The sequence below is a fragment of the Hippocampus guttulatus genome, chromosome 14 (assembly GCF_054856545.1).
Source record: "Hippocampus guttulatus isolate MCC_2025c chromosome 14, RoL_Hgut_1.0, whole genome shotgun sequence".
In the NCBI taxonomy this organism is placed as follows: Eukaryota; Metazoa; Chordata; class Actinopteri; order Syngnathiformes; family Syngnathidae; genus Hippocampus; species Hippocampus guttulatus.
Window position 1 is genome coordinate 2,995,764 of NC_141274.1, and position 21,353 is coordinate 3,017,116.

A 21,353-nucleotide genomic window follows, 5' to 3' on the forward strand; every position below is an offset into this window, starting at 1 on the left:
AGGCAAAGTTGGAAAACGAGCACGCTGTTCTTGAGAACTACAAGTACCACGTGCCTCTGGAAAGCCAGGGTTCAGTGGGCAAATTGTTTTGGTGAACACCTACTACGCTTTGTGACGCTGAGCCAAGGTCCAACGCTGGATATTAAACCTACCCGTTATTATATTTGACAATAGTTTTTGCGTAACTCCTCCAAATCATGCGTTACGCCTCCCCTCTGTGAGGGTCACCGTCCCCCTGTAGCCGCTGCGTAGTCGACCGCCGAAGCTACCCAGCTAGTTAGCAAACAAGCTTAGCACTGCCAGTCATCACCCATGTCCTCAGAAGAAAGCTTGAGCTCAACGATTACGGGCTGGCTTTTTGTTCATTCTTGGTGGCTGCTACTGCCGTTCATCATGCTGCTAGTCGTCGCCGCCTTCATTGTCGCCTTCATATTGCTTTTGTACATGATATCGCCGCTGATTAGCCCCAAACCCCTAAAACTGAACGGGGCCCACGTCGTGGTAAGTCCACCGGAAAAGCATTTTGCATGCCGAATATGCGCTTCGAGCGCGACAGGGATTGCCTGTTGTGTCGTTTTAATGTCACGAGGGCGTCCAAAGCATTGCTAGTTTGCTGTCATGCCGAGCGTCTTCCACGTCCTGACACTGGGGGTTATCAAGCTGCAAGTTTAGGAAGTATAGTACTGTCAGCTACAGGCTATGGCATCTCACATGACCTGCATTATTTGAACGTGTGTCGGATCATTGTGAGTCATTCAGCAGCGCTCCATGTGTTTGTTAGTAAACATTGAAATAATAGTTCATCTTGCAATTTCCAGGTGACTGGGGGCTCCAGTGGTATCGGGAAATGTATAGCGATGGAATGCTACAGCCAAGGAGCTTTTATTACGCTGGTGGCACGAGATGAGGTAAGTCTTTAGTTGGAGGTTTTGACCTGATCGTTGTCGTAGTAAAGACCTAACAGGCGCCCACGATCACATTCACACGGATGGACAAATAAGAATCTGCAATGAGCATGTATCCTTTTGGAATGTTCGTGAAACCGATGTGGAGAAGATACGGACACCACACAAAACCTCAGAACTGTGCTAATTTTACGCCACCTTTCTGCACAAATGCAGTTTTATAGCTACTGTATATTCTGTAATATTCTATCAAGAGAAAAACTATTGCCACGGTGTGATAGCGACTTCCCTAGTTTGTATTCAAGTCAGAATGTGTCATCGTCTATCGGTAACCCTCTCTAATGCAGGAGTCAAGTCATAATTGTATAAAGAACACTCAATGGCCATGAATCCAAATCAAATAAAAATATGTTGTGCAGCTACAATTGCAACTGAGCATGTCCGCTTGTGCCACATGAGCATAATTTTTTATGCTGCTGTGAAAATGAGTTCTTTACGCGTCGGTTGCAACCTCGAAACGATGTATTTCAAGACAGTCGCCGTGGTCCATTTGCTAACTTTTCTCATCAGCCCACAAGTGCTTGCCTTGCTTCTTGTCATTTTTATACCCCAAATGCTTTTTTTTTTTCCAGTTCAGTGGTGACGCATTTTGCTGCATAACTGTAGCACATTTTTTTTAAACTCCCACTTCAAGCTTTACAGGTGCCACATCCTTTGTTGTCATCTCTTGTGGCGCCGACACGTGGTGTTGTCATTGTATGCACATAGGTGGCACCACCTGTTTTTCTGTTTAATTTGTGTTTAGTTAGTAGGTAATTCATTGGGGCAGGGCGTCGATAAGAGTGAAGTCACTATTCAAGGCAGCACACAGCGCTTGTACAGTCTGAAAGTGCATATTTACCTTCTTGTAGGCCAAGTTGATTCAAGCCAAGAAAGAGGTGGAGAAATTTGCCATCAATGACAAACAGGTATGATGTTTTACAAATTTCTCATTCACCTTTAAACAAAACAAACATTTCAATTGCTCAGGTTCTTAAAATTATGAAAATGTCTCTTTGTCACTCAGGTTGTGCTTTGCATATCAGTGGATGTTTCCAGTGATTACAGTCAGGTCGAAAGTGTTATCAAACAGGTAATGCTTGACTTTCGTTTGAGCCGATGTCCTTTGCTGAAGTACTGAAACGTGCTTTTGGACTTACGCAGGCTCAAGAAAAGTTGGGGCCTGTCGATATGCTTGTAAACTGCGCCGGAACGTCCTTATCTGGGAAGTTTGAGGAAGTGGAGGTAGATCGTTTTAAGGTGGGTTAACCAGGAGGCGCTCTCAATCTTCCCCACTTCCAATCGTCAAAAAGTTTTTCTCATTATTTTCACCAACAGAGGCTGATGGAAGTGAACTACCTGGGCAGTGTTTATCCAACACGTGCTGTCATAACCACCATGAAGGAGAGAAGAATGGGCCGCATCATGTTCGTGTCCTCCCAGGCGGGCCAGATCGGCCTGTTTGGCTACACGGCTTACTCACCGTCCAAGTTTGCGCTCCGCGGTTTGGCTGAGTCTCTGCAGATGGAGGTAAAGAGTTTAGACTGCAGGGGTATGAAACTCATTTTTATGGCGGCCCGCATTGCAGTTACGGCTTCCCTCAGGGGGTTGTTATGACTGTGAAACCACATAAATGTTTTTTCTCGTCTCATCGTATTATTCCATACACACAACAAATGGATGGACGGATCGTTTTGAAATCAAGAGTCAAAGATTATAGTTTGTTGACGTTACTGAAAAAAGTGGAGGAAAAAAATAGTGCAAAATCTCACTCTTATTTATTTTTATTTTTTTACCCATGCCGGTTTGAAATTTTGGCACAGGTTTTAGCATGGATCCTGGAAGCTGACATGATTTCCTTTCGCGGGCCAAATTAGAGGATGTGGTGGACCGGCTCTGGCCCCCGGGCCTTGGGTTTGACACCGTGGTTTGAGGCACTCCCGTCGAGACTTGATTCTTTCTTTCCATTTAAATCAGCCTTTGGAAATGATTCTCAATTTAGTGTAGAAAAAAAAAACGATTTCTCCATGTTGCTCATCCCAAATAAGAATTGAGCAATCATCAGGAAAAAATGGTTTTGTAATACGCTTTGAAAGCAAAATAATATTTGATTGATGGGTGGATTCTGTAAATATTCATCATGACAGCCTTACGCCCCAGTCGTTTCTTAAACGGCTATCATTGCGTTTTCACATCACAATCACGGCGCTTGGTGTCGACCATGCCCATTGAAGATTTACCATCATAAATATTGAACAGGTTTACCCTTTACGATTGACAGCTTTGACGGTTTCGTGAGCCGATTGGGACGAACGTCGATGCACAATCTCACTCAGAATGGTCGTTTCGAAATGTCCATTTGTCTGCCATGTACTGGTTTTGATATGACGGGAGTTTGGGGCGGTAATGTTCAAATCCGGACCGATTATCAGTACGTGTGTAACCTCGCTTTGGTGAACCTTGTTGTTCCTCAGATGAAGCCATACAATATCTACGTGACGCTGGCCTTCCCACCAGACACAGACACGCCAGGACTGGTTGAGGAAAACAAGACGAAGGTAAACGTTGCTCATACATGGGAACCGTTTCACATTTACCACTTTTTTTTTTTTAAATACTTTTTGATTTCAGCCTCTGGAAACCAGATTAATCTCTGAAACCTCCGGAGTTTTTCCACCCGACCAAGTGGCCAAGATTGTTGTCCGAGATGCCGTGGTAAGAAGTGACTCTTGCTGCTCTGCACGGAGCATCCCAGCAGCTGCTCAAAGTAAATACGAATGTCTGAATTTGTGAAGTGTAAGGAGTGTTGTCCTCTTTGCTTCCCGCAGCAGGGGAACTTTAACAGCTCCGTGGGTACCGACGGCTACATGCTATCAGCCCTCACATGTGGGATGTCACCTGTTACCTCCATCACAGAGGGTCTCCAGCAGGTACACATCCTTAACTTTTCTTTTCCGGTTTTCTTTTGTGTTACGCAGTTGTTGTTGTTGTTTTTGATGAGCCTTGAAGTGTCTTACCGAACTAGAGAAATATATTTTGATTCAAATCCATTCCGGCAACCCGGGTCCCCAAGCGCCCCCTGTCCTCCATGTTTTAGATGTTTCCTTCCCCCCCAACACATCTGATTAAAAGCTCATCAGCAAGCTCTGCAGCAAAGGGTGACTTGTGGTTATTTCTTTCCAGATCGTCACCATGGGCCTGTTCCGTACCATCGCTCTCTTCTACCTGGGAAGTTTCGACAGCATCGTGCGCCGCTGCATGATTCAGAGGGAGCAGTCCAAGGCGGCCGACAAGCGAGAGTAACGGCCGCCATGGGCAGCGAGGTGAACGGACAGTGTGTTTACTCTTCGCGGCTTGACCTCGTCCCCTCCCTCTCACCCCGCAGTGAAATTTCACTTTTAACGTGCACATGGCTTCTTGTCGCGGGAGCAGCCTTACTTTTAGCAGGTGTTTTTTGGTGTTGTGATCGTGGAGGGAGGCGACAGTAAAGCGTGGCGGGCCTCCCCCGCCTCTTCGCGCGCGGGAAAAAGCATTATCCTGTCGGACTGGTTGTGCCAAATATGGCCTGACGTTCTCTCCCGTGGGGGCTCTCGAGAAAACGAGACGGATTCATCACCGTTTCTCCCGGCGTTGCATGCTTCTAAAACGTAGGGGCCACCGTGTTAGAAATGTGTCGTTTCACCCCAAGAAGAAGCTTCCTCAACCATCTCCAACCATTAAGTCTTTGCGGGCAAAGACCACTCAAGCGGACCACCGCATCGGCACCCTGACTGTTCCTGCGCGTGTGCACAAACGCGCAGCTGCGGTTGCGTTTCTGTCATACAAATGGAATCGCGGTATGATAAGAACACGGAGTTTCCCCCAAGCATGCCAGTAGGACTGGAATGATAGTGATCTGGCTCGCGTTTTCGTTGCTGTAAGCGTGACATCACAGCAGTCGGACGGGAACCATTTTGTGCTTACTTCTTTCTTCTTGATTGGTTTATATCAAACAGAAGGAGAAAACAAAACATTTTCAGCTCAGTGTCAGAACACCGTCAGTTTTAATGCCGTGGAAACACACGGATCAGAAATTACCCCGGCAGCTGTATGCCGTCGAAATAGACAGATTGTTCAAGTAAGCACACCGGCAGCTGATCAACAACACAAACGACATGTTAAAAAAAAAAAAAAAAAAAAGCTGTCAATCAAAATTAAAACGAGGGGGGCTTCAGGCACTATGATGTCAATGTAGGTCAACAGCAGGGGGCGGTGCTGTGTAAAATGCCCGCCTCTTTGCATGACTGCACATTTTCTGCCCCATTCTAACTCCATGAATGCAATATTAATCCGAATAGCGGGTTTTGATTAGTGGCTACACATATCACATATTATGACAACAATTGTTGACCGGCCTTGTCACTGCCAGTGTTGAGGCGTGTCGAGTTAATTACAGGCAATTTGTTCGCCTGGACGTGAGGCTTGCTTCACGTGTTCCATCAGTGTAAACAGCCATATGGCATGTGTCACTTGAATGTGCATGAAATAGACAGCCATAAAATTGGAATTGGCCGTTGCAGTATAAAATCAGCATCCCCCCCCCCCCCCCCCACCACCCTCTTTTGCCCAATCGACAGACTACAGTGAAGACTCCCTCCAAACCTTTAGGTTCTCTATCTCAAAGGGTGGTATGGTATTATTTTGGCACTAGTCAAAAGAAATGCAAAAATGAGACGTTTTATCCGACTGAACCGAATAGTGTTTGCTTGGTGGAAAGTGGATAATTAAAAAGCGGGCGTACGTCCGCGCGTGCTTGTTTTGTGACTGAGCCAACTCTCGTTGAGAGAAGAAAAAAAAGCCATTGGACATGTCGCATTTTCTTATCATCCTGCTTCAATTCAGCAGGTTATTTGAAGGCATGGTGAACGAAAGCTCGAGTGACTGTTCACCTCTCAAATACATGGCACTTTTTTAAAAAAATGTTGTTCTTCAAGCGTGCATAAGGAAGCTTCCGTGCATTTTTTTATGTATCATTGCACAGATGATGCCATGCGGTCTGCGTTAACTTGGCGCTGACCTAAATCAGGGCACAGTGGGACTTGCTGGTTCAAGTAATGCCTGTGCAGCTCGATTGAGGGCGCTAGAGATTTGTTTGACATGCAGTCTAGTGCACAAAACATTATTGTCCCACAGCTTTTGATGTCCTGCCAAGCACAGGTGGGATGTCCCTCCTACCCCCAAACAATGAATGATTAAATATACTAAATTAATCAAAATGGTGTCCAACGTTGTGTTTTGTAAGTCTTCCTTTGATCAGGACTGTAATTTCATAAAAGTGTGAGCATTGGATTCTTCTTTTCACGCATGCTGATTAGTTGAATGCCAAAATGCATTGTGACAATTCCGTTGAAGTCGTCTTGGGCGGGGTCACGTTGAGATAAGCGGCGACCTGTTTGAACCAAGCCTTAAAATGTGACTGCTGATCAAGCGACCGCAATGCAGCCCGTCCACACTGACAGGCCAATGATACCAGCTTTTCATTGGAAAATGTCCAAACTTTTTTCGTTCGCTTTGTTTTGTCGCCGTGCGCTTGTATGTTGTCCATGACGAAAACGACGCCCTCCGGAAATCCAAAACATAAAAGTGAGAAGACGTGACTCGTGTTTGACGACGACGTCGTTAGATTTTTTTCGGTTGAAAGGCGTGTCGAGCTTCTCTTGTTGCTTTCAAACGTCATGCTGTTGTCTTGCCATAGCAACCCATGCTGGTGCATCTCAGTCAGTTAAAATATTGTATTCGTTTCAGGAGGAGAAAAAAAAAATCCTGTTCAAAAGCCTTTTTGTGTATGTGTGTTGTAAACAATTGAACGTCTATTATAAATGGAAGTTTTCGCCAATAGTATAATTCATTGAGGTGCGCCTGCAGTTAGTGAGAACATGTAGCTTGCTATTTTAACACCATTCACCTATGCAAAGAAAAGCCTGCGCTTTCAATGTTTGAGCATTTAGTTTCAGGATTGGAGTCTTAAAATAGGCAGGCCGTGTTTCCGCTTATCAGCAATTATCGACAGAGGCGATTTATGTTCACTCTTGTTTTTCTTCGTCCCCTTTCACCTGGCGTGCTATTGAAAACAACACGTCAGACGTAGAACTTTGCCGTTGTATTATTTCTGACAGTTGAACTGAATAAATACATGTGAGGAAAGTTCAACTCCCCATGTTTGATATTATTATTTTTTTTTTGGATGATGTTGATTATCATCCTGAGGGGATAAGACATCCTGATTTTGAACTGTCTTTCAAAAAATCTACGAAAGTGTTAGGGCCACACTGAAAATAAAATCAAAACATATATCTGCGTATCAAGCACTGTACTTTTTTTCTTGGAAATTACAACCTTCCATGTCATAAAAAATGACTTTAATCTTGAACTTCCAACTTGATCTTTGTATTCGAACAATGGTTCCTCCTAATACACGGGGTAATCGCTTTTCATTTAATGAACAAGTTAAGAGAGTGCTTTTGCCTCTCACTAACCCAATGATAATGCAATAGTAAAGTTCATGAATATAAAGCAATCATGTGAAAAACACCAACTATGGCTTTAAGTCAGTGCACCTTCATTTGCCACGGGACCACGTACACGTATGCCACTGCAAAAATTATACTCCAACATGTGCCGCCTTTCACTGCCAAACCTCATTTATCAGTACCCTTGTTACTTTATTCGCATCATTGCATCTTTTTTATAATACAGCAAACCCCCTCCATCACAGATTCTGTGTTCGCAGTCCCATTTCACTATTTTTTTTTTTTTTTGTACTGGTTATCCACTACTGTACTGTATTTTGTTCTGCCTCCTTTGTATTTTGGGTGGAGTTCCACTGCTGACCACTAGATGGTGGCACAATTTTCTTTCTGACAGTAGATTTGAAAGAACAAATACAAAGTATATCAGCTTTGCTGAAGCTATTCAGTGACATTCAGTGGTGTGTTTAAAGATCTAAAGATCTCCGTAAATACTTCAAAAACATGCTCAAGGGAGTATTTAAATCGGGTATTTATATTATATCGCGGATTTCACTTCCTGCGGGGGTGGTAATGGAAAAAAAAAATATCCCGGCCGGGGAGGAGAGGTTTCCCCTACATGTTAACCCACTAATCTCGTTTTATGATCTGCTACAGTGCGACAGTCGGCCTCTTAGAAGCCTTGTCGTCTTTTTTCTTTTTGAAAATTTTAATATTCCGTTTGTGCTGGAGAGATGTTAATCTTCCTTGAAGGGGTTTTCCAGATCTACATAAAATGGACTATTCCAGACGCTCTTTTTTTTTTTTTTGTCCCAAAGGAGAATAATTCTACACGAAGACGAAGCTAGATAATTCATTTTCACAAGAAGTGAGCAGAATTGACCCTAAGGGACACGAGGCCTGGCTCTCCATTCACCTCTTGCAGCCAAGTAGATAAATGGAGGAAGAATTATCTGTACTGGTCGTCGGTCAGCCGTAGGGCACCTAGACAAAGAAAGCTTTCACACTCACATTCACACAGGACAATCCAGTCTTCAATGAACCGAACATGTTTTGGGAATGTCAGGGATTTCCAAGCATGCTTAACCACATAGGAAGGCCAGAACCCAGATTCGGATCCCGAACCCCACACCTGCGAGGCTAACCACTGCCCCACACCGCCCAGGATGATCTTAATTATCCTAAAAAATATAATTTAAAAAATCAGCAAACGTGCAGACATTACCCATGTGGCTTCTGATCATAGATTTGAATGCAAAGAATGATTTTGTGTGCAGTTCCTCACGTACACATGGAGGCTCCAGAGCGCAGCCAAAGGGTTGACTTTGCGTACGTGACGTCAAAAATAGCCCACGCGCAAAGAGCAGCCCACTGGCGGAGCAGCAGCAGCAGCAGGAGGAGGAGGAGGAGGGCTCTGTATAGAAGTGAACCTCGCCAGTGGTCTCAGAAGTGGAGCTCACTCGCCGCCTCAACTAACCTTCGGCGACGCGGCGCTTGAGCGGCCATTCTGGCGCAGACAACTTTGCGCCCCATTTTCCTCCTGCGCAACTCAACCACGTCTGACTGGTGCACGCTGGGAATACATCCGCAGCCTCTTCCGCGTATTGGATTTCCATGCAAAGACAAGCTCGCCAGTGTGCCTCGCAGCTTTTTGCGGGGACTTTTGCAACCTTTTATTTCGTCCTCGCGCGTGGGATTTAGGCGTCGACTCGATTCGCTTAGGTCGCGATCCACTTTTGGATGAGCCCCAAGCAGAGCTGTGCATCGACTGGATGCACGATGCGTTTTATTTAAGAACCAAATCCGAGAGTACCAAGTGCCAAATTAAGCCCAGATGGCGAACGAGCGAAATCGCACCATTGTGGAGAATTATATCTGCCATAAACTCTCCAAACGCGGCTACGCGTGGGGGTTCGGTGCCGCTCCGGAGCAGGGGGACGAGGACGATGCCGCCGCTGCTAATAACGGCTTATTGGTTGCCCCCTCGCCGACTTTGGTGCTCCGGTGCCGCGAAGCCAGCTCCGGGCCCGAGCGCGACTGCGCCCCCAAGAGAAGCCACGGTTCCGACCCGCTCGCCGATATCCACCGGGTCCTGCGTGAGGCCGGCGACGAACTCGAGAGACTTTACCAGCCGGATTTCACCGAGATGTCCCGACAGCTGTACATCTCGTCCACTACAGCTCAGCGGCGATTCGCCGAGGTGATCGACGAACTGTTCCGGGACGGCGTCAACTGGGGCCGGATCATCGCCTTCTTCGAGTTCGGCGGCACCGTGTGCGTGGAGTGCGCCACTAAGGAGGACATGACGTCGCAAGTGGACAACATAGCCGAGTGGATGACTGAGTACTTAAACGGACCCCTCGGCAGCTGGATCCAAGACAACGGGGGCTGGGTGAGTGTTATTCGGTGTACTGTAGTCTTTTTTTTTTCTCTCGGTACCGCTGGAGCAGAGCTCCTCCGTCGCTGTTGTGAGTTGAAGGCGTGTCGATCCGCGATTACGCGAGTGCGTCTGCGTGTGTATTGCAGATGTGACCTCACACGCCACATTATATCACGTTTGTAGTTAGGGCTCGCCAACGAAAAAGCTCGAGATGTTCCCATTACGCACGAAGGCGCAGAATGGGCGGCCTCCACTCGTGCGCTTCTCTGATTGGACAAAGACCTTGGCCGTCAAGTCAATGCGACCAATCGGAGAGCGAGCTGTGTCACACCTCCCGACGCTCTTCCCAGACTCCGCCCCTCTGACACCGAGGAAAGACCGGCAGTCACACAGAGCTGCAGTCTGCTCGTACCTCGACCTTTAAGGACCCCGAATACATTTTTTAATCAGCTTTAACATCAAAATGCTTCAAAATGTTTCAACCTTACCAAAGACTACAGTCTTGTAAAACCGTACTGGCTTGAAGCATAAACAAGGGATGGCATGGCCTGTGGCTTGGGTGGTTTTGACTTTTACAGCTTTAGCACATAACTTTTATGGACTTACTGTGAACATCCAGCATTCTTCTTGACATGTGGCTGTTTTATTGGAGGACGCGTCCAATTCCATTGCAGTTGTCGCAAGGAAATGATGATTTGCCGTGACAGTTCTAGACAATTTTACCTGGGGTGGCAAACGGTGTGTGTGTGTGGGGGGGGGGGGGGGGTGTTCAGTTGGGAGGACTGATGTTATATAACACACACGTGCACACAAATTCTGGTTTCAGAATTTGCATTTCCCGGCATGTTTTTTCATGGGGGAGGATAAAGAGTGTTTCTGTGTATGTGTATGAGCGGTGGGGGTGTCGGTTTGTTCCATTTATGCTAAAGGAGCGTGAATATGGTTAAAATAAACCAGCGCATCCTCGTTTTTTCCCAAATGCTTACCAAAATGCGATTTGGCTGCAGCACTCTGCAACAGCACGGATGTGCGCGGCCAATCAAAATGCCAGGTTGTATCACATTACCCCCCCCCCCCCCCCCCCCCCCAAAAAAAATCACTGGACAAAAGAAAAAAGGGAAGACTTGATAGAATTATGGCATGCACAGCTGCCTTTCCTCTCTTTGTATTCTCCACCGACAGGGAAATATAGCTGCAGCTGTCAGAGCAATCCGCTTTTTCCTTGACAGTGACTCACAATGTCGCATGTGTTCTACTTCAGAAGGCTGATCGTCGGTAGGGCTCTAAGGGTCAGCCGCTGACTGCAATTCGACTTTTGCCCATAACGCTTGGTGTGCGGCTGGCATGAGTTTCAGGTGAGCTCGCTATATGTTTGTGTGTGGAGATTCGGAACCATCCACTCTGGCACGGAACTCCTTCGACCGATCTGTGAGGAATTAGCATCTTCATTAGTAGAGGGGCCTTTAATGAGAACATAACATTTGTGGCGCTTGCTTATTTTGGCCTGCGGGTATCGGATTTTGGAGTGGAAGCGAGGAGAGGGGGCGCATCAATGATTCATTTGAAGGATTCCATCGTACCGTTTAACATTCCCCTTGAGTGTGTGTGTGTGTCTTTGCCAGGTTGCATGTTGTGCCACATATCAAAGGCGGCTCGGCCTTCCAGCAGCATAGGCGCTAATCCAGAGCTTCCGCCAGCGCCGGACGCAAACCCATCCGACTTGTGCTAGTCCTGAGCGTGCTTTTTCTTTGGTGCGAGGATGGGCTGCTGAGATAGCTGGTGAATGTCTCCGGCGCCTACGGGACAATAATGTAGGTCATCTTCCAGGGTGCTTTGCAGCTGCGAGGAGATGACGATCGGTGAGAGACAGAGAAAGAGTGAGAGCATCCCATGGATTAGTCAGGATTATCTCTCAATGTAGATGTTTGTATGACCAGTTCGGCATACTGAATGGACAAAGTTCATGTCCCTAATATTTCAGGGTTGTTATATATACAAACATATTTTTTGGACTGCTCATGGATATGTTGACCACAAGGTGGGGGAAAGATCCAGAGCCACTTTCAAGCAACAGTCGAAGACCATATATCATTTACGATGCTGTATCGAGTTTTGTTGGATGTACAGTTTCTTAGTAAGAGTCGCATACTTGGCTGCCTGGGGAAGTGTCGTGTATGAAGTGGTGCCACCATGAGTGAAAATAGTGTCAACATCTCCGCTACTGATCAGTTTTCTCTGCTTTCGTAAGTAGGCGCCCCTTGCGTGCCTGTTTCAATTTCTGAGCTCCGCCCTGGTTGCCACGGCAACATAATCCACATTCGCCGTTGGCCCAGCGTTATATGGTGCAGGATGTTCAGTCGCTCACTGGCGTGGGCTAATTTCAGGAACACGAGAAACAGGTTGCGTAACACAAGTGCAAGTCTTGATGTCACAGACGTGTCATTAAAACACCTATAAACAGTTTTATGAAAAAAAATATCCCATTTCTCTCCTTTATTCTAACATACCCCTTGGGCAACGGACACCATCTGGTAGGTTCAATTTGTGTTCATGTTGATATTCATGCAGTAACTTTATAAAACATCACATCCAGCGTGAAAATTCTTGTCAGCTCTTAACATAACATGGTAGCTCATTAGTGATGTCGCAGTTCACAGAGGGTCCATTTCCTGACTGTGGGTGGACATTCCATTTCAAGTCAGCTGGCCCAGGCCCTGTCTTGACCTCAAAGCAGATAAGGCGGACGGAAAAAAAACAAAAACCTCACTTCCTTGTTCTAACTTGTGCTGCGTCACATGAACTGACCCCTTTTATTTTTTTAATCTTTAATCTGCTTTATGCGGATTAAAAAAAATGTGCTACATTTGTCCCCTTTTGCACTGGTTCCATCTATTTATTTAGGTACTTATATGCCATCTGCCAAATGACACACAATCGGGATGATACTTCAGTCGCTCGGGATTTGACCTTAAATTTTTTTTTTTTTAATTGTTATGTAGTCTCTTGTTCTGTGTTTTAAACTTTTTTTTTTTTTTAACCTGGAGACCAATTAAGCTTTTGGAAACACCACAGTGGCGTGGAAATAGCGGTCTGTCAGCCACCCTCTGTTTCCTGTTGTTTTAGGACCAACTCAATCCAAATATGGGAGCAGCTGTTAATGGCTGCTGAGTCGAATGCATTTTTAGTTCCACAAAATTTGCTCAGTGGCCTTTACAAAGCGTTTGCTGTGTCATTTCGCATTTCGCTGACTCCCTCCACGCAAATGTGTCCTCGCATTCGACCTAAATATTCGCTTTTCTACTTGGGGGGGGGGACGAGTGAGTTCATCCTTGTCAGTGAGGAGACGACGGCAGTGAGGCGACGGCTTCACCTGCGCGTGTTGCACTTGTGTTTGTTTGTCGGCTTCTAAAATGACATTCGATTGGCTTGGAGGTGGGGAGGCTTGTTTGAAGTAGGAAAGAGTAACACCTGGAGCAGGGATGCCCAAGTCTGGTCTGCTAGAGCCCCCTCTCCAGCCTGTTTTCGATGCATCCCTCCTTTAACTTGGATATTTCTGAGATAAAATGACGCACATTTATAAAGTTTGGGGGGGGGGGGGGGAGAAACATCTTTTTGAGAAAAAAAAGTTACTGGTCAACGAATTTGTACAACATTTTTAAATCAGAGATGCAAGTAAATTTTCAAGATGATTTTCTTTTTGAGGGGGGGGATGCTGATTTAGAATCTGGCCTCGTTTTTTTTTCTCTAGCACACATCCACATAATTAAATAACAATAATAATATAATGGGCGGTCCGGTAGTCCAGTGGTTATTAGCACGTCGACTTCACAGTGCAGAGGTACCGGGTTCAATTCCAGCTCCGGCCTCCCTGTGTGGAGTTTGCATGTTCTCCCCGGGCCTGCGTGGGTTTTCTCCGGGTACTCCGGTTTCCTCCCACATTCCAAAAACATGCGTGGCAGGCTGATTGAACACTCTGAAATTGTCCCAAGGTGTGAGTGCGGATGGTTGTTCGTCTCTGTGTGCCCTGCGATTGGCTGGCAACTGATTCAGGGTGTCCCCCGCCTACTGCCCGAAGACAGCTGGGATAGGCTCCAGCACCCCCCGCGACCCTAGTGAGGATTAAGCGGTTCGGAAAATGGATGGATGGATAATAATATAATGTGTATTTTGTAATCCATTTAGTAATGTTTATGAATTAAGGGTTAGGTTGAGCGACAGGAGACATCAGAGCTATAAATGACAAAAATCCAGTTTGTGCAAGCTTTTATAAAAATAAAAACAAACAAACAAAAAGTTTAAAAAAAAAATCCACAACCTGGTGATCTAAAAAGAACAAAAGACATTTTTTAAAAATCAGTATCAAAAATACATTTAGGGACACATAAAGCCATCTCTGAATAATGTTTGCTGTTGACCAGCATTATCGAGAAAAAAACTCATTCACTTGTGAGAGAAAAAGTCACACTGCATATTTTTTGGGAAAAGAAAAAATATATTTCCAAGATTTCTTCATGTAGAAAAAACAAATCCCCCCCGCCCCCCCCCCCAAAAAAAAACCAAACAACAAAACATGATTTTATTTTAATATTATGAGCTTATCGCTGGCAGTGGCTCAAAACCGCCTATGTCACAATTTAGTATATGTGACATTTTCAATGTGACCCCAATACTGCTTTGTTTTCATTCCAGTGAGAAAGGAAGGAGTTAATGTACCTGCAGGAGCGCCTTTTTTTTAACGAACTTGGATCAGGTTGCCAAAAGGAATGCAGTAAGCTGCCAGGTGGTCTATTTCATTGGGCGGGGGGAGCACGGGAGGGGGGGGGGGGTCAATTCGATGCATATTGATGCCAGTTGACAGGTGAGCCTTGCATGTTGCCACAATGCGACAGGCATCTGGATCGCCGGACCCCGCCCCAGCGGCCAACCCCGGCCTCCTCCAACTGAGGCTGAGTGGTTGTGGGATGGCGGAGGAAGTCATTAATCTCCATTTAGGTGACATGTTGAGTAACGGTGGAGCAAACTGGCAAAGGAAGCTCATTTAAACACTCGCGGGAGGGCCAAAATAAAAACCTCACTTATCTCCAATTTGCATCTCCCGGACCGTTTAACGCATCATCGGCGCCGCCAAGCACCGTTCGGGTAGAATCCATTCAAACGTGTCCCGGCAAGTGATCACAATATATGCCCGTTGGATTTGTTTGATTGTAAAATCACAATGCGCGAGGTCAAGGTGTTTCAAGTGCCGCTCCGTCTCCTGGATCAGCAAGACTTCGCCGCAATGCATGTGGAGGTAACGGCAAAAATCTTCCCCAAACCGGAATGGGTCCTTCCTTGCTTTTCACTTCTGCCACCACTGCACAAAACCTCAGATTGCGTTGCTTTGTGTGTTTTACAGCAGTCAGCCCCCACTCTCCCCTTTTCGCTTCCCAGGCCTCAGCCCTTTGCCATCTTCTGCCATGTTTGCCTCCACCGTAGCTTCTTTCCTATGGGCCCGGCCTGACTTGAAGAGTTTCTTTCGGGAGTGGAGAGATCTGACGTCGCCCTTGAGGTCTTGCGAGCACAAAGAGGCTTGTTCCAGACATTCTTGTCTCTGGAATTCAGGGAGGAGGAGGGAGGCTAACCCTTCGCAATGTAGCCTGCAGTTTGAATGACACCACAGAGGCTCTTGCTGTTGTTTTTGTCGAGATGAAAACTTCATACCATGATTATCTTCAGCACAAACTATCAGGGTCATTGGTGCTATCGCAAGTGTTCATGCATGCCCAAAAAAAAAAAGAATGTAAACAAGATTTGCTGTATGGACTAGCAAGTGATGAGCACAAATGATAACAAAACAAACAGAACTAATAAATACAAAACGGAACAAAAGTGGCATTTGTTGATACAACTGGATCATGTGGCAGGCTAGGACCCATCAGCACGTAGCAGATTACGCTTTAAAAGCACGACTCCAAAACATGATCCTACTTCGTGCGGTGAGAAAAACGACACTAGGATGCTAAACATCCATTCAGCCACGATCTCATCCATTTGCATGTCACCATTTTGATTCCTAAGCATGGTTTTAAGACCGTATTGGCCCGAATATAAGACGGCCCTGATTATAAGACAACCCCCTCTTTTTCAAGACTCAAGTTTGAAAAAAGACTTTTTGAACGCCAAAATAATTTTTATATAGAAAATAATTACTGGTACAGTACATCTGACACAAATGATTACAACAATATATTTGAGAGAAAAAGCACGTTATTTTGCCTCATTCAAATCTAAAGTGCAATCACATTCGGCTTCTGGTTTTTGAAATGTAAATTACATCCTAACTTCTCCTCAGCTGCCGCTTAACCTAGCCGATCTTTGACCCACTTTTCTCCAGATTGTCACTATGTGTCTCCATTTTCTGTTATCTCTTCTATTATTTTCTTCTCTTTTCCTTCTTACCGCTATTTTTATTTTTATTCTTCGTGACAGCAGTTCACTTTGGCCTGGGGAGTCAAGTTCAGCATTCGCTTCAATGATATCTGGCGCCATCTAGCGTCGTGAATGGGTGTAATGTCTATACCCCGAATATAAGACGACCCCCACTTTTTTGCATTGAAATAAGACGTCTTGAATTTCGTCTTATTTCAATGCAAAAAACACCGTCTTATATTCGGGCCAATACGGTACTACTCACATCTCAAGCGTCTCGATACTCAAGATACGCTAAATACTCTATTGTCGTTAAATTAAGTTGACCTGGTAAAACGAAATATTTGAATCGTAGTGACGGTTTATCGGTCCACAGTAAACCGTTCCATCACTTTACAGATGATGGTGGTTTTCATCACAATTTGTTAGGGAGGAGTGGAGATGGACATTGGACTACTCCTTGATTCTCTGTATCGGATTATTCAATTCCTTTGAATCTCAACTCCTCTTTCGATGCCAGTGTTATAACCGTGCTCAATCCCGCTGCGATTGCCAAATTACGGCTTTTACAGGCACTTTAAAGTGGGCCGCTGTAGCATCAGAGCAGGAACAGGTGGGACACCCTCTGTGTGAGACAATTCCGGTACCGAGGTGTCCAGATTAACCCTTTCAGGGACATCGGTAATTTCAGTGGACAGCCTTACAAATGATCAGGTTACAGGGTGCATGAAAGGGTTAACACCCGACCCTCACATCTCGTTGTTTTGAGGGCTTCACTGTCTTATTTGTGAGCTTGCAGAGTGTGCTCGGTGCATCTGTATCACTTGTAGCAAAAAAATAGTAGCTTTCTTTCTTCTTAAAAGTTGTCATCTTCTTCTGTTGCATTGTTTGGCCTTGTCCTCTTTTTGAAGAAGCTCCCTGACGATTTGCTCATGTTTGCTAGCTTGCAGGCTTGTCTTTTTGTTTTTTTCTTTTTTTTTATGACCGCCTCACATGACCGAAATGGGTGTTTTGACAGATGAAGATGCATCTGATTTTCATAATAAAACATACTTCCAGTACCGGTACCAGTCCGCAGGCCTGGGTTGGGGACCCGCTGCCTTAAAGGATAGATATTGACTCTTACTGTAGCCCCATTTTTTTTGACAGTGCAGTAGTGTATGATACTGTCAAGATACTTTTTGTTGATTTCCTCTGAAGTCAGCTTGATCATCTGAGCTGTCAGTCATCTTCACAAACAGGCTGACATACAACTCGATGTCTACCTTTTAATGATGCAAAGACAAAAAGAGTTGCTGTTTTCTTCTTTTTGTTTTTTGGTATCCTCGCACACACACTCCTTCTTCCGTCGCCTCCCAAAGCATTCCAGACGTGCCGTGCGTTTGGGGAACACGTCACAACTATGCACCTGGGCAACACCTCAGATAAAAAAAAAAAAAAAATTAAAAAAGCTGCTCCAGTAATGTCTCAGAGATTTAGTGATTTGTTTTTTGTTTGTGTTGCTGCTGCGCCCATTTCCAACCCGTTCCCGTGTGACTATTCTCAGGCATTCTCTCCTCAGGAGAGCCACAGGAATGTCTGCTTGGGAAGTGAGACTGTAAATAAATAATGGAGACGAGCTGGGTGTTGCTTTCCTGAGTGGCCAATGAAGGGTGTGGGCCCTTTTGCTCTTCTGTCAGTTTATGGTTCAGGAACAAACCCAGGCAATGTGCTGGTCTTTGTAAATAGCCCATCTTTACATAAAACGTGTTTTGTTTGCGGGTACGGATCAATCACTAAAAACTTCCGGTTTTGCAAGCTTACACATGCCTGAGATGTTTAAAGGCGGTCGAGCGAGCTAGTTAGTGATCATCAAGCCAAACTTGAACAAGTTTCTCTTTCCATCAAAACTGAGCAAAGTACCGATTCAAGGATGTCTCGAAAAGATTATCCTAATCAACTATCCTGTGCTTTTGACGTGTTTTGCTGCTTGGGAAAAAAAACCCCAGTCAGGGCCAATAATCATAAAGGTTAAACCCACTCAATATTTACGATGGCAAATCCAAAAGGGATGTTCAGCCAAAGCGTGGACTCTGCGGTTGTGGTGTGTACCACGAGCGAGGCCTGACACTGAAGCTCGCATGGTTGACAGACATCCAAAGAGGTGCAACTGGTTGTGTTAAATGTTCATCTAACATGCCTCACAAGTTATTCACCCCAATGACAAGATATGATGATGTGTGAGGTGTTGCCATGTTGGTCTTCTCGAATTAGGAATTAGGATTCGTATACCCCGCTTAAAATGGAATAAATATGTGACAGTTCAACACTTCCAGACTGTATGTTGCAAACAACTGGGAATAGTTGCTAATAAGTCTTCTTCCAACAAACAGTAGGACCTGAGGGACTTTTGTAATTTGGGGCGTAACCATTGAGAAATAATGTACTGTAGCCAAAGGCCAGTCATACGGCAGGCTATTATGCTGTTAGCTAAAAACAGTCTTGGAAAAAGTCCCATATGGCCTCTGTTGCACCAGCAATTATTAATTGAGAAACAGCCCTTGTATCAGATCTCTTTCAAAACCTTGCGGGAATGCAGGGTGTGTGTGTGTGTGTGGGGGGGGGGGGGGGGGTTGTCCCTAAAACAGACAATTGGAAGAAAGCGTTTAACCTTGCTCTATATATATTGATATGCTGCGCAGCTCGTGAGGTTGTGCCCGGTGGCAAAGTCAGACGGCCTCCCAGCGGGCTCCTCGTTATCCCGCTCCCACCGTGACGGGAAAAGGTAGAAAAACCCTTTCATCCGCCGTCTCGGATGGTTCATTAGGCAGCTTTTTTTTTTCCTCAAACTTAGATGTGGTGTTTTTGTTTGATAAGAACATAATGATTGCACCGCAGCGAACTGGGGGCGGGATTTACACCTAACATGACAATTAAGCGGCTGCAAGGGGAGCAAGTGATGCTACCGCCTCTATATTTAGAAGCCTCTCACATGTCCCTGCATTTTTCAGGGATCCACAGTGTTACCTGACACTGGGAGCCAGGTCTCAGGGTATTAGACCGTTGTTTGGATGTGCTGCTGCTTATGCTCCGCCAAAGCATGCAAATAAGTGAAGGCCTTCCTACCTTGCCCTGGTCATTTTCCACGGGTACTTAAAGTTAATAAAAATCCATAAAAAATAAGTTGTAAAATTCTGTTCTTAATTGTCGTTAATTTTCAGGGAAAGCTTCCAAAGTCTATAAAAATCCTTTAAACAATTTTTTTATCTGAAAATAAATAGAAATTATATATGTTCTAAATGTAAAATTTTCTTAGTGTACTTTATTTGAGAATGAATTCAAGTTTTTTTCATTTTCCTACCTGTAAAACAGGTAGCAAAATGAAAATCTGACATACAGTATGTCAAATAAAGAGTTATTTGATTGCCCCAAAAAATAAAGATGTGCCCTTCCTTTGGCAGCAATGTTTGAACACCAGCCCAGTGATATGTGGCTTTCTGTTCAGCCCGCATATTGCTGAGCGGTCATTAAATTCACCGTGAATCCCCTGCTGAATGGAGAAAAAGTCCTTAAAAATAGCTAAATTCGCCCTCAAAAGTCCTTAAAGGTCCATAAATATAAAGCAAGTGGAAGAGTGGGAACCCTGTAGTATTGATTGCTAGTAGCCATGTGGATGACTGAGCAGAAGTGTCGATCTGTTCATCGATGTTTGGTAGTGACGCAAATTTTTTATTTTTGCAGGTTTGCCCATATTGACTTGCTTTTAGTAAACACAACTGTGATGTCAATCTTCTGTGGCTGGTGTCATGTATTGGAATCCATCTCTCTTACCACAAGGAAACACTGAGTCAATATGTAGTCTGCGCTTGTTAGCTTCTTACGCTAGCCGCTAGCTAGGTACCTTCAGACCCTGGCCTTATTTATGATGAAAAGGTTTCATGTTGTTTCTGTCACATTAAACATCACATTAGTATATTACCCTCGACAGTTTGTAAAGCTTGTTTACTTCCCGCTGCCCCAAGTTGTTTTTTTGCCAAGATTAACTTGAATTTGGCTTACAATCGTGATGAAAGCCAACTTGGGTGACTTTTTCTTACAACTATCAACAGACACTGTAAGCTACAATTGACATAAATGATGTGAGCTTAAGCTAATTAGTCATTAGCATGTTGTCACCATGTGTCTGATCTTTTTTTTTTGTGACAGTGCTATTTGAAACATGCTGAGCAGTTGCTTGTGTTCATCTTTACAAGACAGTTTGCCTTCAAGATGTCATTCAGATGGGTCCATTTTGGGAATATGGATTGGCAAATGAAAGTATGTAATAAACCACTGAAAATTTGTGGTGTTCTTCGGGATTTCAGGAAATTCTAAGACTTCCTCCAGATTAGGAGCTGTTCAAGACTCCACATCCAGACTGCAGATGAATGGTGTTTGTGCAAAGCCACCACTAGCTAATTTGTGGCAGAAAAACATTCAGAAATGGATCGATAAAAGATTTGCTTGTTTGTTGAAAATCACACGAATAACCACACCTACGGTCAATTTTGAGTCTGGGCTAAAAGCAATCATTTTTGCGAATTTGGGAGCAAGCCGGTGGACCTGCAGAGAACTCACATAAGCACACGCAAATTCCACTCTAGCTGAACCGAGATTTGAACACCAAACCTCAGAACAGTCACCCAAAACAATTAATAAGTAAATTTTCCATATGTCCCCCTTGTCCTAAGAATGTATTTATTGGGTGCGTTGACCCTTTTCAACCCAGCAAAAGTTCAAACACACACACACACACACGCGCACACACACACACATTCATGAGCAAACAGAAGCGGATGTACTGGTGCAAATCAATTATTTGCTGTCCGCAAATGGTGTGTGTACACACTCGCCCATACACACTGACAGCGCGGCACGCCGGCGCGTACACACACAAGCGGATGTGGCGGTGTGAATCAATAATGCCGTGTTGTCACAGTGTGACACGTGAGCATGGCGGGGAGCAGATGGCCCCGGGGTGCCTGCCTACTCCCTCTCTCAGTGCCAGGGTGCGCACACGCGCACATGCACACACACACACACACACACACAGAGTATCAGTACCACAGCTGGGATTTCCCAGCGCAACACTGGCCA

At 45.0% G+C, this 21,353-nt stretch overlaps 2 protein-coding genes across 2 annotated transcripts in view; both read left to right on the forward strand.

Annotated features, from left to right (window-relative positions):
- The first annotated feature begins 74 nt into the window (after window positions 1–74).
- kdsr (3-ketodihydrosphingosine reductase) lies at window positions 75–7,133 on the forward strand. The gene is made up of 10 exons (XM_086128305.1): window positions 75–501; window positions 819–908; window positions 1,817–1,873; window positions 1,972–2,037; window positions 2,109–2,204; window positions 2,283–2,474; window positions 3,419–3,502; window positions 3,576–3,659; window positions 3,773–3,874; window positions 4,128–7,133. Exons 1-10 carry the CDS (start codon window positions 313–315, stop codon window positions 4,245–4,247), a joined length of 1,080 nt encoding a protein of 359 aa, XP_085984431.1. The 5' UTR covers window positions 75–312; the 3' UTR covers window positions 4,248–7,133.
- Window positions 7,134–8,673: 1,540 nt separating this feature from the next.
- Window positions 8,674–21,353, forward strand: part of bcl2b (BCL2 apoptosis regulator b) — a 35,978-nt gene continuing 23,298 nt past the window's right edge. Inside the window, exon 1 of the mRNA XM_086128306.1 lies at window positions 8,674–9,842. Within this exon, the coding sequence (XP_085984432.1) occupies window positions 9,285–9,842 (558 nt within the window). The 5' untranslated portion in view covers window positions 8,674–9,284. The remainder of the gene's footprint in view (window positions 9,843–21,353) is intronic.